Raw genomic sequence first — 13,095 nt, 5'->3', positions numbered from 1 at the left:
TTCTTCCTCCTTCTTCTCTCGCTCCTCATCTACCCGGGACAGGGCATCAACATTTCCTAAACATCGCCCTGGGCGGTGCTCCACGGAATATTGGAATGGCTGCAAAGCTAAGTACCATCGCATCAGTCTCCCATTATTATTCTTCATCGTATTCAGCCATTTCAATGGAGCATGGTCTGTTACCAGCTTAAATTTTCTCCCTTCTAAATAGACCCTACACTCCAGCACTGCCCATCGTATGGCCAAACACTCCTTTTCTATGGTGGAGTAATGATCCTCATGAGGAAGGAGCTTCCGGCTTAAATAAAGCACCGGATGCTCCTCCCCATCATACTCCTGGGACATAACGGCCCCTAACCCCCTTCCCGAAGCATCGGTTTGAAGGACAAAGGGTTTCTCGAAGTTCACTGCCTTCAATACCTGTTCCTGGCACAAGGCCCTCTGCATCTGTTCAAAGGCCCTCAACTCCTCCCCTCCCCATCTCAAGTGGTCAGGATTCTTCCCTCGCAACATGTCAGTTAGGGGGGCGGCTATGACGGAAAAAATGAGGGATGAACCTGCGGTAATACCCCACCATCCCTAGAAATCTACGCAATTGTTTCTTGGTGTTGGGTCGGGGAAACTCCTGGATGCCCTGGACCTTGTTTAATAAGGGTCGCACCTCTCCCCGGCCCACATTATACCCCAAATACTTCACCCGGTACTGAGCAAAATAACATTTTTTTGGGGTTTAAGGTAAGCCCTGCCTTCCTAAAAGCCTGCAGAACCGCCTCCACCTGCTTTAAATGGTCATTCCAGCTTGCACTATGTACTACCACATCATCCATATACGCTGCCGCGTAGGTCTGATGTGGTCGGAGAACCCTGTCCAGCAGCCTCTGACAGCTCGCCGCCGCCGAATTCAGGCCAAAGGGCAATCTTTTAAACTGGTACAGGCCTATGGGAGTGCTAAAAGCCGTCTTAGCTTGAGCTCCTTGAGTAAGAGGAATCTGCCAATACCCCTTTGTCAAGTCCAGGGTAGTGAGATATTGAGCGGATCCTAGCCTGTCCACCAGCTCCTCAACATAGGGCATAGGATATGCGTCTGTTTGAGAAATGGTGTTAAGCTGGCGGAAATCAATGCAGAATCTCCACTCCCCTTCAGGTTTTGGCACTAACACCACTGGACTTGACCAGGGGCTATTTGACTCTTCAATTACCCCGAAATCTAACATTTCCTGCACCTGTTTTATAACCTCTCTCTTTTTCAAGGGGGAAAGCCTATATGGTTTCTGCCTAACCACCTTACCCCTTTCTGTTATAATGTCGTGCTCCATGAGGTGAGTATTTCCCGGACATGCCGTTAGCACATCATCAAACCCCTTCAGGAGCCTTCTTATTTCCTTTTTTTTGTGTCTGGGTCAATCGGGGATTAATCCCTGGCTCCCCGGGTTTGAAAATTTCCCTTATTTGCGGGCCCAACTCCTCTCCTTCCTTTTCCTCTACCCCGGTCTGCCACCCCACTCTTGCTACCCAGAGTTTCATCCGGTTCACATGGAAGGTTTGGACCCGACCCTTCTCGTTCGCCACTTCATACGTGAGGGGCCCTAGCCTCCTCTTCACCACCCAGGGACCCTTCCACCTAGAGGCAAACTTATGAGGATCCTCAGAGATTAGGATAAGGACCCTATCTCCTGCTACAAACTCCCTCTTTCGGGTACCTTTATCATAATATTCCTTTTGTAAGTGTTGGCTCTGTTCTAGCCTATCCTGGGAATATTCCTGTAACTTATCCAATCTGGCCCTTAGATCCTGTAGATATTCTACCACGGACTGACCGGGCATTTCCGGAGGTACCCAGTGTTCCTGCAATATATCTAAAATTCCCCTGGGTCTCCGGCCAAACATTAGTTCGTAAGGAGAAACTCCTAATGAGTCCTGCACCTTCTCCCTATATGCATATAGCACGAAGGGTAACAGTTGGTCCCAACCTGTCCTATCTTCGCCTAGCGCTTTTTTTAACATCCCCTTTAAGGTTCTATTAAAACGTTCCACCATCCCATTCGTTTGAGGATGGTAGGCCGCTGTCCGAATATGCTGTATCCCAAAAGCCTCCCATACTTGTCTTAAGGTGCCTGACATGAAGTTGGATCCCCTGTCCGTTAAAACCTCTCGGGGGAACCCTACCTCACAAAAGATTTTTATCAATTCCCTGGCAATGCCCTTCGCTGATATGCTCCTTAACGGTATGGCCCAGGGATACCTAGTGGCCATGTCCATGACTACCAAAACATAGAGGAAGCCTCTCTGCGATTTTGTTACCGGACCAATAACATCCATTGCTATTCTCCTCACTGGTTGTTCCACCCTGGGCAGGGGCCTTAGAGGTGCCTTAGGTGGGAGCCGGTCGGCCACCTTTTGGCAATTTGGGCAAGACTTGCAATACTTCTCCACCTCCCCATAAACTCCAGGCCAATAAAATCGCGCCAGTATCTGAGTCAGGGTAGCCTGGGAGCCCTTATGCCCCCCCAACAGATGGTCATGAGCCAGCCTTACCACTAGAGCCCGAAAAGCCTGGGGAACTACTAGCTGCCTCCCTCCTTCAGAGTTCTCCCAATTTGGCACCCTACGATATAACAGGTCCTCTTCCACCAGGAACCCCGGAGCCTCAATGCCCTCCCCTTGTCGTGCCCTCTCCCAGGCATATTCTAAAGTAGGGTCAGCCACCTGCTCCCTATGAAACTGGGGAAACTGCTCCTTCAATTCTTTAGGGGCCGCCGGCAGGTAGCTTTCTTTTTGCACCTGCTCCAATGCCCCCCCCCCCCCCCCCCCGTCTACCCCTCTGCTCCCTTTTCTTCGAAGCTCTATCCCTCCTCACTTTCCCAGGCTCCCCTAAGACCTCTCCCTGAAACGGAAAAATACCTCCTATTCCCTCTTCCTCCGCCTCGGGGTCCCGTCGCGCCTGAGCACGGGTAGTTACTAACACTCTTTTTTTTTCCATACAGTCTGCAAATGGAGGCCAGTCTCTTCCCAAAATCACCTCCTGGGGCAACCTGGGCAGAACAGCCAGGGCTATCTCTACCTCTCCTGTGGGCCCCTTTAAGTTAACTCTATGGAGGGTATAACGAGTACTGGCCCCATGTATACATTGAATGGCCACTGCTCCTTCATAGGTATCCTTACCTCCTGTCCTCCTCTTCCTTATTTGCTCCCATAAGCTCCTAGATATCATGGACTGGTCGGCCCCAGAGTCTAACATGGCTTCAATGGGTAAACCCTCTACCTCTATCTTGGCAGTATACCGTGGCCTAAACCCCTGGGCCACCTGGGAGATCCATCCCTCGCGCCCTGGGCAATCCTTCTTGAAGTGCCCTATTTTCCCACACTCATAACACCCCGTTCCCTCGTAAGAGGTGGCTTTTTCTTTATGGCCTTCTAGCCCTACTGGCCTTTTTCCAACCCAACTTGTACCGGCCTTCCCTTTCTGGGGGTCATTCTTAAGGCCAGGAACTGTGGGGCCCCAGCCTTCTTGAGATCGGGGCTTTCCCCCCCCCCTGGTCGGGTCCGCCCCAATGTTGGGCTTCCAGGTAACACTCCAACCCAGCTACCACGCCCTCCACCGTCTTACAGCCCCTTTGGATCAGCCCTGCCCTAATCTCCCCGGGTAAGCCCTGCAGGTATTGTTCCACTACCAGTTCTTGAAGAATTTCTGCAATGGTGTGGTGATCTGGTTCCAACCATCTTTTTACTAAGTCCATCAATTTATTGGCCAGGGCTTTAGGGGTTTCCCCTTTTTCCCATTTAGTGGCCCGGAACTTTCGCCTGTAAGCCTGGGTACTTAGTCCATATCGGTCCTTAATGGCCTCTCTCAACCGCCCATAGTGGGCCACATCCCCCGGTGCCAAGTCTCTAAAGGCTGCCAGAGCCTCCCCGGACAAGGAAGGCGCTATCCGCATGGCCCACTGCTCTTGCGGCCATCCTGCGGCTACCGCCACCCTCTCAAATGCGGTCAGGAAATCATCTACATTATCTTGCTCAGACAACTTTCCCCAGGTAAGTGAGTTCATGGATAAAGGTCCTACCGCACCGCTTCCTCCGGGGCCCTGTTCGATCCCTCCGGGTCCAAAATCCCTTGGGGTACTGATCCCCCTCTGAAAAAAGTCCTGGAGCAGATTCAACACCGGCTGTTGTTGCTCTCGTGCGGCCGTCAAGGACTCCTCCACCATCTTCGCGGCCAGTTCTTGCTGTTTCTGGAACTGCATAGTCATCCAGGCGAAGATCTCTTTGGGGTCCATCCTGGCTTTGGGGATCAGCTACTCCTGCGGAACAGAAAGCAGAAGACAAAAAAAACTCCAAGTGCGATTTCACCACTTAAGTTCTCCCTTATCCTAGGAACCCTCTATTCCCCTCTTTGGGCCCCGCTTACCGGAACCCAAGCTGGGTCTGCGCTTTTCTCAGCGTTGGCCCCTCTGTCGGGCTTCTCCTCCTTGTATGTCCTGGCCTCCTCGAGCGACAGGTCACGAAACCACCTTGAAATCCCACTCCTGACACCAATTGTAAGCTTGCTCCTCCTTAACTCATCCGTCGCAGCTCCAAAAATCACAAACAAATTCAGGTACAGTTCAATTAAAAAAAAAACACAAAGAAAACTGTTCAGGGGATAGGAAGAGAGTCTCTTGTTTGGTCTGGCTTTTTATTCAAGTCCCAGCCCTCAACACTTTTACTCTCTTCAAGCCGGTCGCTACACAGCCCAGGCTTCAGCAGCTACTTCCCCTCTAGCTCTTAGAAGAAGAAAATTTGCCACAAAAACAAATCAATAATACAGTCCCGTGTTTCTCGGCTGCTTCCCCTCTCCCTCTCCTGGAGAGTTGTAGTAAAAAAACCACCCCCACATTAAACTTCTGGCCTGTTCTCTCTTCACAGGTAAGTGGCTCTTGTGAAACAAAAAACCATGAGCCGCAGCCCAGTCCTTCTTTAGCTTTTCAAACACGTAACAAGTCCTTCACACCGTACCTCTCTCTCTCTCTCTCGCTCTGGCTCTGCACGGGAACAAAGCCAAGGGCCTCCACCCTCTTGGTCAGTCACACTCTCACCTGACCTCCTCCCGCTTGGACCCACTTTGGCATCCGTTATCTCCCGGGCTTTCGCTGAGCCAGCGCTGAAAAGTCCATCGGCTCTTCCTGGGCGTTCTCCGGTTCAGTCAGTTCCATAGGGCATGGGTCCGCCTCCTCCTCCCCCTTTTCAGGAGCCCAGTCCATATTCTCTTCACCCCGCCCTTCCCTCAGCTGCCTCCCCTTTTCTTCATTAAGGATCTTTTGTATCTTTTCTTTCTCCGCCCACTTGTCCCACCACCTCCTCCACCAGGTTGGAGCCTCGGCCTTACTCCTTTCCCTGCAGCCCTCCTCTGGTGACTCTCGGGAATGCACGTACCCTCTCCTACCACTGGGTTCCTTCAGTGCATGTTGGGATTTGTAGTCTCTTTCTCTCCTTTTCTCTTCTTGTCCCCTAGACCGTTCCACCTCCTCTTTACAGCGTATAAAACCTTTCTTTCCTCGAGATGTTTTCCGCAACCTAATACAATCAATGGTACTAAGCCATTTAGATTATTGCAATGGCATCTATGCAGGCTGCAAAGAACAACTAATCAAGAACCTTCAGACCGCACAGAATACAGCAGCAAGAATGATCTTTGGAAAATCTAAATTCGAATCTGCCAAGCCCCTTCAAGAAAAATTACATTGGCTTCCCATCAAGGAACGTATTGCCTTTAAAATTTGCACCTTGATTCATAGGATCATTTATGGTGAAGTTCCTGGATACATGTTAAATCTTATAGATCTACCACCCAGAAATAGTTCCAGTCTTTCCCGATCCTATTTAATTTTACATTATCCAGATTGCAATGGCCTCAAATACAAATCTACCTACGCAACAAGCTTCTCCTTCATAGGAACTCAGCTATGGAATGCACTGCCTAAATGTTTTCCCATCATCTTTTATTATCTTTGTTGTCTTAGACGATATGTTTACGATACATTCTTTTACTATGACATTGTTTAATGATATTATACTGATCTGTAGCCTACCCATGTTATCGTGTAAGCCACATCGAGCCTGCAACTTGTGGGAAAATGTGGGGTATACATGTGTTAAATAAATAAATAAGATTGGGAATATATATCAGAGGGTGAGATATTGTAAGAATCACATCATCAGTGAAGAAGATTTTACAGTCCTCCCCTCCAATGACAAGGCCTTTAATGTCAGGGTATGTATACCTGAGTTTGATTTGTCCCTGCCTTTCTCAGGGCACAGACTGTAACAGTCTGCCCAGCACTGTTCCTGTACTAAAAGTTCTGAAGCTAATGTCGAAGCCCCTTAAAATGTACACTCCAGCCCCTCTATATCTATTCAGTCACGATCAGGGCACAGACCGTAGAAGTCCACCCTGCACCGTTTTTATTCTCCAAATACCGGCGTCGCCACCCAATCTCTGCTAGGAGTCCATAGATCCATTCCTTCTAAACAGGATTTCTTTCTGTTTATCCCATGCATGCATGAATTCCATTACCGTTTTCATCTCCACCACCTTCTGCGGGAGGGCATTCCACATATCAACCACCCTCTCCGTGAAAAAATACTTCCTGACATTACTCTTGAGTCTGCCCCCCTTCAACCTCAATTCATGTCCTCTAGTTCTACCACTTTCCCGTCTCCGGAAAAGGTTCATTTGTGGATTAATACCTTTCAAATATTTGAACGTCTGTATCATGTCACCCCTGTTTCTCCTTTCCTCCAAGGTATACATGTTCAGGTCAGCAAGTCTCTCCTCGTACGGTTTGCAATGCAAATCCCATAACATTTTTGTAGCTTTTCTTTGCACTGCTTCCACTCTTTTTACATCTTTAGCAAAATACGGCCTCCAAAACTGAACACAATACTCCAAGTGGGGCCTCACCAACGACTTGTAGAGGGGCATCAACACCTCCTTTGTTTTCCTGGTCATACCCCTCTCTATGCAGCTTAGCATCCTTCTGGCCACGCCCGTCACCTTGTCACCTTTTTTCTTCACCTTCATATCCTCCGACACCAACACCCCAAGGTCTCTCTCCTGAGTCGAGCTTACTAATCTCTCCTCTCCTATTCAGTATCTCTCTTTTGGGTTTCTACACCCCAAATGCACCACTCTGCACTTTTTGCCATTAAATTTTAACTTGTTATATAGATACAATAGAAACCATTGTTGAATACTTATATTATCTTTTTTTTTTTCCTTTTTTTTATATGCTGTGATTAACACGTGAAATAAGGTGACAGCTTCTAGCTAATGATATATGAGTGCTCAGTAAAACATGTGCTGTTGGTGAGGCTGGACTACTGATAAGCAACACATAAACCCAACATCATCGCACCTCTGCCCTATCTGCCACCTGGTTGATATTTTATGATCTCTTTAATATTAAAGTGCTGAAAATAGCAAAATAGGTATTTAGCTTGGGGCTGTATATTCTAAGACGGAAATCTGTTGGGTGCTCCTCTATAGTGCCTCCGCTCTATCTATAATAATCCGTGTTGGTGTCTAAAATCCTGCTTTCTTCATTTAACTTTTGTATATTCTCATCTTTTCATATGAAATTCACTATTTTTCATTCTCTCATTCTCTGTTTCTCATTCTCAACACATCATGTGTTTCACCATCGTGTCATCAGGTGAACTTAGTCTTAGGACTACTCACAGTGTTTTCTTCCACTGTGATTAACTAGATACAAAGGTAGATATTATATCATTAGTGGCCGTAATCCTATAACCTGTATGATTGTACTTGAAAACTGTTAGCTCATAAGCTTTTAAATCATCTAATCATTGGCATGTCTTGTCACAATTTAGAGGCTTACCTAATGAGTGCGCCGTCCTGCTCTTCCACGGCTGACTGAAAAAAACACCTGTGAGCGAGTTAAATCTGTTATGGGAAGTGACGTATGGATTTCATCATACGTGTAACCATTCAATTTCACGGTTTAGGCCACTAGGGGCAACCTTATCCCAATGAAATATGAATCTTTGTTCCCTACGTTTCAACATTCTGGCTGCATCTCCTCCATGAGGAGTGATTATTTGTTTCAACACAAGGTATTTTAAATCTGAGATGGTATGTTGTTGAGTGGTCCAGTGCTCTACTAGTGGGGCTTCTCTCTTTAGAAGACGCAGATTGCTGACATGCTCCGCTATACACTGTTTGATCTTCCGAGTGGTAAATCCAATGTACCATGTATTGCAGGGACATGTGATTCCGTATACCACTTGAACTGACTCACAAGAAGTAACTGTGGTAAAGTGAAAAGGTCTACCAGTCTTCGGATGGATTACCTGGTCAGTTTGCCATACATATTTACAGTAGACACATCTCATGCACGGCTTATGGCCCCCTCTAGCTTCTCTTCCCACCTTATATTCTAAATGGGACCTTGATCTTAATAGTTCACCCATGTTTCTTGCTCTCGTGTTTGTGAATAGTGGGAAGTAATTAAATTGTAATAAAGAGAGTATAGGCCAATGTTGTTTTATAATCCCACTAGACATTAAGTGATTTCCAGCTACCCTCCTCGCCGCCACTCCCTCCCCCCTCCGTGCCGGGCCCCCTGCACAGACCTGACAGCGCCTCTCACCTCCGTGTGAAAGCGCTGCAGGCAGCAGCAAATCGCTGTGCTGCTGCCTGCAGCGCTTCCACATGGAGGTGAGAGGCGCTGTCAGGTCAGTGCAGGGGGCCCGATGCGGAGGAGGGCGGGAGCGGTGGCGGGGATGGGGGGAGGGTGGAGGTTGGTGCGCGCGATGTTCGTTTCCAGGCGGCAACGTCCGACAGTGACTCTGACTCCGTTTCCCTCTCTGTTCTGCCCTCTGATGTCATCACGTCTTGATGCAAGGGTGGGACAGAGAGGGAAGTCTCTACTGCGCATTAGATTGTAAGCTCTTTGAGCAGGGACTGTCTTTCTTCTATGTTTGTGCAGCGCTGCGTACGCCTTGTAGCGCTATAGAAATGCTAAATAGTAGTAGTAGTAGTAGTAGTACTGCGCATTTGCAGTTGAGTCGGTCACTTGCCGTTTATATGTTTGATGGACTGAAGCTGTTCTTATTGAGTGGAGTAAAATGCACGGGAACCTTTCTTGTTTGCCACCAGAATGTTTTTCACATGGGTTGAGTAGCCATTGTTGGTGAGTATTCGATGCTCGTTTCCAAGAGGTCTTCAATAATTTGGGTGGGTAACCACGTTCCCTAAACCTATTGTACATTTGTTTGGCTTCCAATTTGAAATTATCTGTTGAACCACACAGTTTCCTAATAGCCAAAATTAACAACAGAATTAGTTATGCTGGGAGATCATTTTCTATTTATACAAATTTGTTTTAAGGAGGAAAGCTTTTAAAATTTTATCTTGCATAAACATCTAAGTTCTCATTTTACAAAGCTGGGATAAGCATGTCAAGAACCAAAATGCATGAAAATGATAAGAGGTTGTGGTCTAGGCATATTTTGGGAGGGACTAGAGAATGTTTATTTCTTATTTTAGAAGGGGAATAAATGTGAATAAACGTCACTATCCTAACAGATTGATGTTAGGGTCTACACTTGCTGCAAAGCACATTTAGGTTTTGGTAAATTACTCTGCTTAAGCAGCACTCCACTAAAGGTATTAGGGGAGGTTGCCCCCATAATCCACCTGTGATTTTTATCCCCTCACAAAGCCAAACTGGCATGGGATATTGGTCTCTATGACAGGATAAAGAAAATACATATTTATATTTCTAAAATGACTAAGATAAACGTTCATGTGCTGGCACAAACACATTTATGTGCTGGTTTTCAACCTATTGAAATTTTCACTCAGCACATAAATGTCCATTTCTCTTGTTGTTTAGAACAGCCTCTACATCAGCAGATTCTTGTCTAAAATATTAGTGAAACTTGCGATGTCCAACGTCAACTTCTACTTTCTTTTTAAAATGGGGCTGTAAATTTTGCTGTGGTAAAACTATGAATTTTACTTCAGCTTAGTAACTCCCCCTCTGTGTTAGCTACACTACAGTTTTGTGGCAAATGCCACTTCTAAATTTTGGAAGGTTATTAAACACTGTTTACTTTCCTTTTTCTTTTTTCAGGCGATAAAGTCATCCCACTCTTTATGCCACAGTGTGGGAAATGTGTCTACTGCCGCAATCCCAACACTAATATTTGTATAAACTGTTCGTGAGTGTCATTGCTTTCAATTCATACATTTCTATATTTCTCAATAAATTTAGATCGGTTAAATTCAAAATTACTTAAAGCTGTTGATTTGTCTGTTTAACAGTATTGCTAACTCTGAAGAGTCGAAGGATAAGATAGTCACATTTATGTGCAAAGGCAAGCAGATTCACAGAATGTCGAATATAAGCACCTTCTCTGAATACACGATTCTGCATGAATCTGCATTTGCCAAAATTGATGCTAAGGCCCCTCTGGATAGAGTCTGCCTGATTGGTTGTGCATTTTCTACTGGTTATGGATCTGCAGTCAATACTGCCAAGGTAAGGATGGTTAGGCCAGTGTCAACTGGAGATCAGATTCCCTTTGATATAACTGATGATCTTCAACTAGCACATATCTCCCTTCATTAGTTCTCTCTATCTTTATTATAATAATAAAGTACCTATATATAATACCACTTTAGTTGTACCACAGAAAGATGGTATATCAAAATACATTACCCTTTACCCTTGTTGAACCTGCATTCTGCTTCTTTCTAAAGATAATCTCCAGCCAACATTCAGTGCGAGTTAACTGGATGGGCCCATTTAACTCATGTCTTGGCAAATAACTGGTCATTTTCAGTGGCATTTATCGATACTTAAAATGCCCGGTTAACACTGAAAATAAATCCGGCAATGTTGGGGGTATTCCGAGGGCATAACCAGTTAAGTTCCGATGTTCATAACTTAACTGACCAGGCTTAATGGGCACATAAGACCACATAAACAGTAGTCCTATCTTTGCCTGTTAAGCCATGACTGGATAAGTCTGAATGTTGACTTAACTGGTCATGCACTAGCCAGCATTGTAAGAACTGGATATCCAATGCCAGATGACAGAAATGGCCCAACTTTGAAAATCCGGGTTGAACGCAGGCGGTGGGCAGTTAAAGCAGTACCTGCTGCTGGCTGAATATCAGGGGGGGGGGGTCTATTTTTTGTTCTGATGTTTTCAGCCATTTGGCAAAGTACATAAGTACTTATATACTTCTTTGCCAACTTCAATTACCATGGGCTCTTTGCTCTTTTGTAATGTACTCTTTATGATTATTATCATTTAGGTGCAACCTGGCTCTACCTGTGCTGTGTTTGGTTTGGGAGGAGTGGGCCTCTCAGTTATCATTGGCTGCAAAGTAGCTGGAGCTGCCCGAATTATTGCAGTTGACCTCAACAAGACCAAGTTTGCAAAGGCAAAAGAATTAGGGGCCACTGACTGCATTAGCCCTCACGATTATGACAAACCCATTCATGAAGTGCTGACTGAAATGACTAATGGCGGAGTGGACTATTCGTTTGAATGCATTGGGCGAACTGATTCCATGGTACGTTGTCACGAACACGTGGAGGGGCATAATCGAACACGAACGCCCATCTCCATGGGCGTCTATGTCTGAAAACGGGTATGTGAAGAGGCGGGACAGACCTTATTTTTGAAAAAGATGAGTGTCCATCTTTCGTTTCGAAAATACGGTTTGGACGGACCAAATGCCATGGATCTGGTCCTTTCTGAGATGGGCGGGGGGGTTTTCTGCGATAATGGAAACTAAAAACGCCCAGCTCTGAAACGTCCTAATCCAAGCCATTTCGTCGTGGGAGGGACAATTGTACAACACTACCATAGCTCTTAGGGGTGTAGGGGGCAACTACATGTAGGTACAGTGGGTTTTAGAGGCCTCCCATTTACCACCACAAGTGTTACGGGTGGGGGGGGGGATGGGCCTGGGTCTGCCTGCCTGAAGTGCACTGCAGAACCCACTAAAAGTGCTCCAGGGACAGGACTTGTTGCTGCTGTATAACCTTGGCACAGCAGTTCACACCTGAAGACTAATCTCGCTGAAAACGTCCTTTATTTGAATAAGCACGTTTACTCACAGTTAACTGCAGATCAGAGGTTGTGCCCCACTGGCAACGAGCCTCGCCTGTACTGAGATTAGCAGTAGGTCCGAGCTGGCAGAATGGTGTACAATGCCCTCTTTCAGCAACATTCAAGGTAAGAACTAAGTGCTGTAACGTGGCTAACACATGAAAGGAATCTAAAGCTGTCTTACACAAATGGCCACTACCTCATGGACTACCGGAAACAAAACAAGGCACACTCTGACCCAGTAAGCAGAGGGAAAAGCACCATGGGAGTAGAGCCTACCAACTACCAACATCGTGAGCATTTAACACAAGCTAGTGGACTCACGGAGCCCAATACCCTACACCCACCACAATGCATTGCTGATGTGACTCTGCAGTGCCCTTAACAGAAAAGGTGTCACACTCACCCGATACCCACATAAGTACATAAGTACATAAGTAGTGCCATACTGGGAAAGACCAAAGGTCCATCTAGCCCAGCATCCTGTCACCGACAGTGGCCAATCCAGGTCAAGGGCACCTGGCACGCTCCCCAAACGTAAAAACATTCCAGACAAGTTATACCTAAAAATGCGGAATTTTTCCAAGTCCATTTAATAGCGGTCTATGGACTTGTCCTTTAGGAATCTATCTAACCCCTTTTTAAACTCCGTCAAGCTAACCGCCCGTACCACGTTCTCCGGCAACGAATTCCAGAGTCTAATTACACGTTGGGTGAAGAAAAATTTTCTCCGATTCGTTTTAAATTTACCACACTGTAGCTTCAACTCATGCCCTCTAGTCCTAGTATTTTTGGATAGCGTGAACAGTCGCTTCACATCCACCCGATCCATTCCACTCATTATTTATACACTTCTATCATATCTCCCCTCAGCCGTCTCTTCTCCAAGCTGAAAAGCCCTAGCCTTCTCAGCCTCTCTTCATAGGAAAGTCGTCCCATCCCCACTATCATTTTCGTCGCCCTTCGCTG

General features: G+C 46.4%; 1 protein-coding gene across 1 annotated transcript in view; it reads left to right on the top strand.

Annotated features, from left to right (window-relative positions):
• LOC115461131 (alcohol dehydrogenase 1-like) overlaps window positions 1-13,095 on the top strand; it is a 66,538-nt gene that overhangs the window by 28,085 nt on the left and 25,358 nt on the right. The window contains exons 4-6 of the mRNA XM_030190727.1: window positions 10,134-10,221; window positions 10,325-10,541; window positions 11,324-11,584. Coding sequence (XP_030046587.1) covers window positions 10,134-10,221; window positions 10,325-10,541; window positions 11,324-11,584 — 566 coding nt within the window. The remainder of the gene's footprint in view (window positions 1-10,133; window positions 10,222-10,324; window positions 10,542-11,323; window positions 11,585-13,095) is intronic.

The sequence above is a fragment of the Microcaecilia unicolor genome, chromosome 2 (assembly GCF_901765095.1).
Source record: "Microcaecilia unicolor chromosome 2, aMicUni1.1, whole genome shotgun sequence".
NCBI lineage: Eukaryota > Metazoa > Chordata > Amphibia > Gymnophiona > Siphonopidae > Microcaecilia > Microcaecilia unicolor.
Note: the sequence above shows the minus strand (reverse complement) of the source record. Positions and strands in the feature narration are given on the sequence as shown.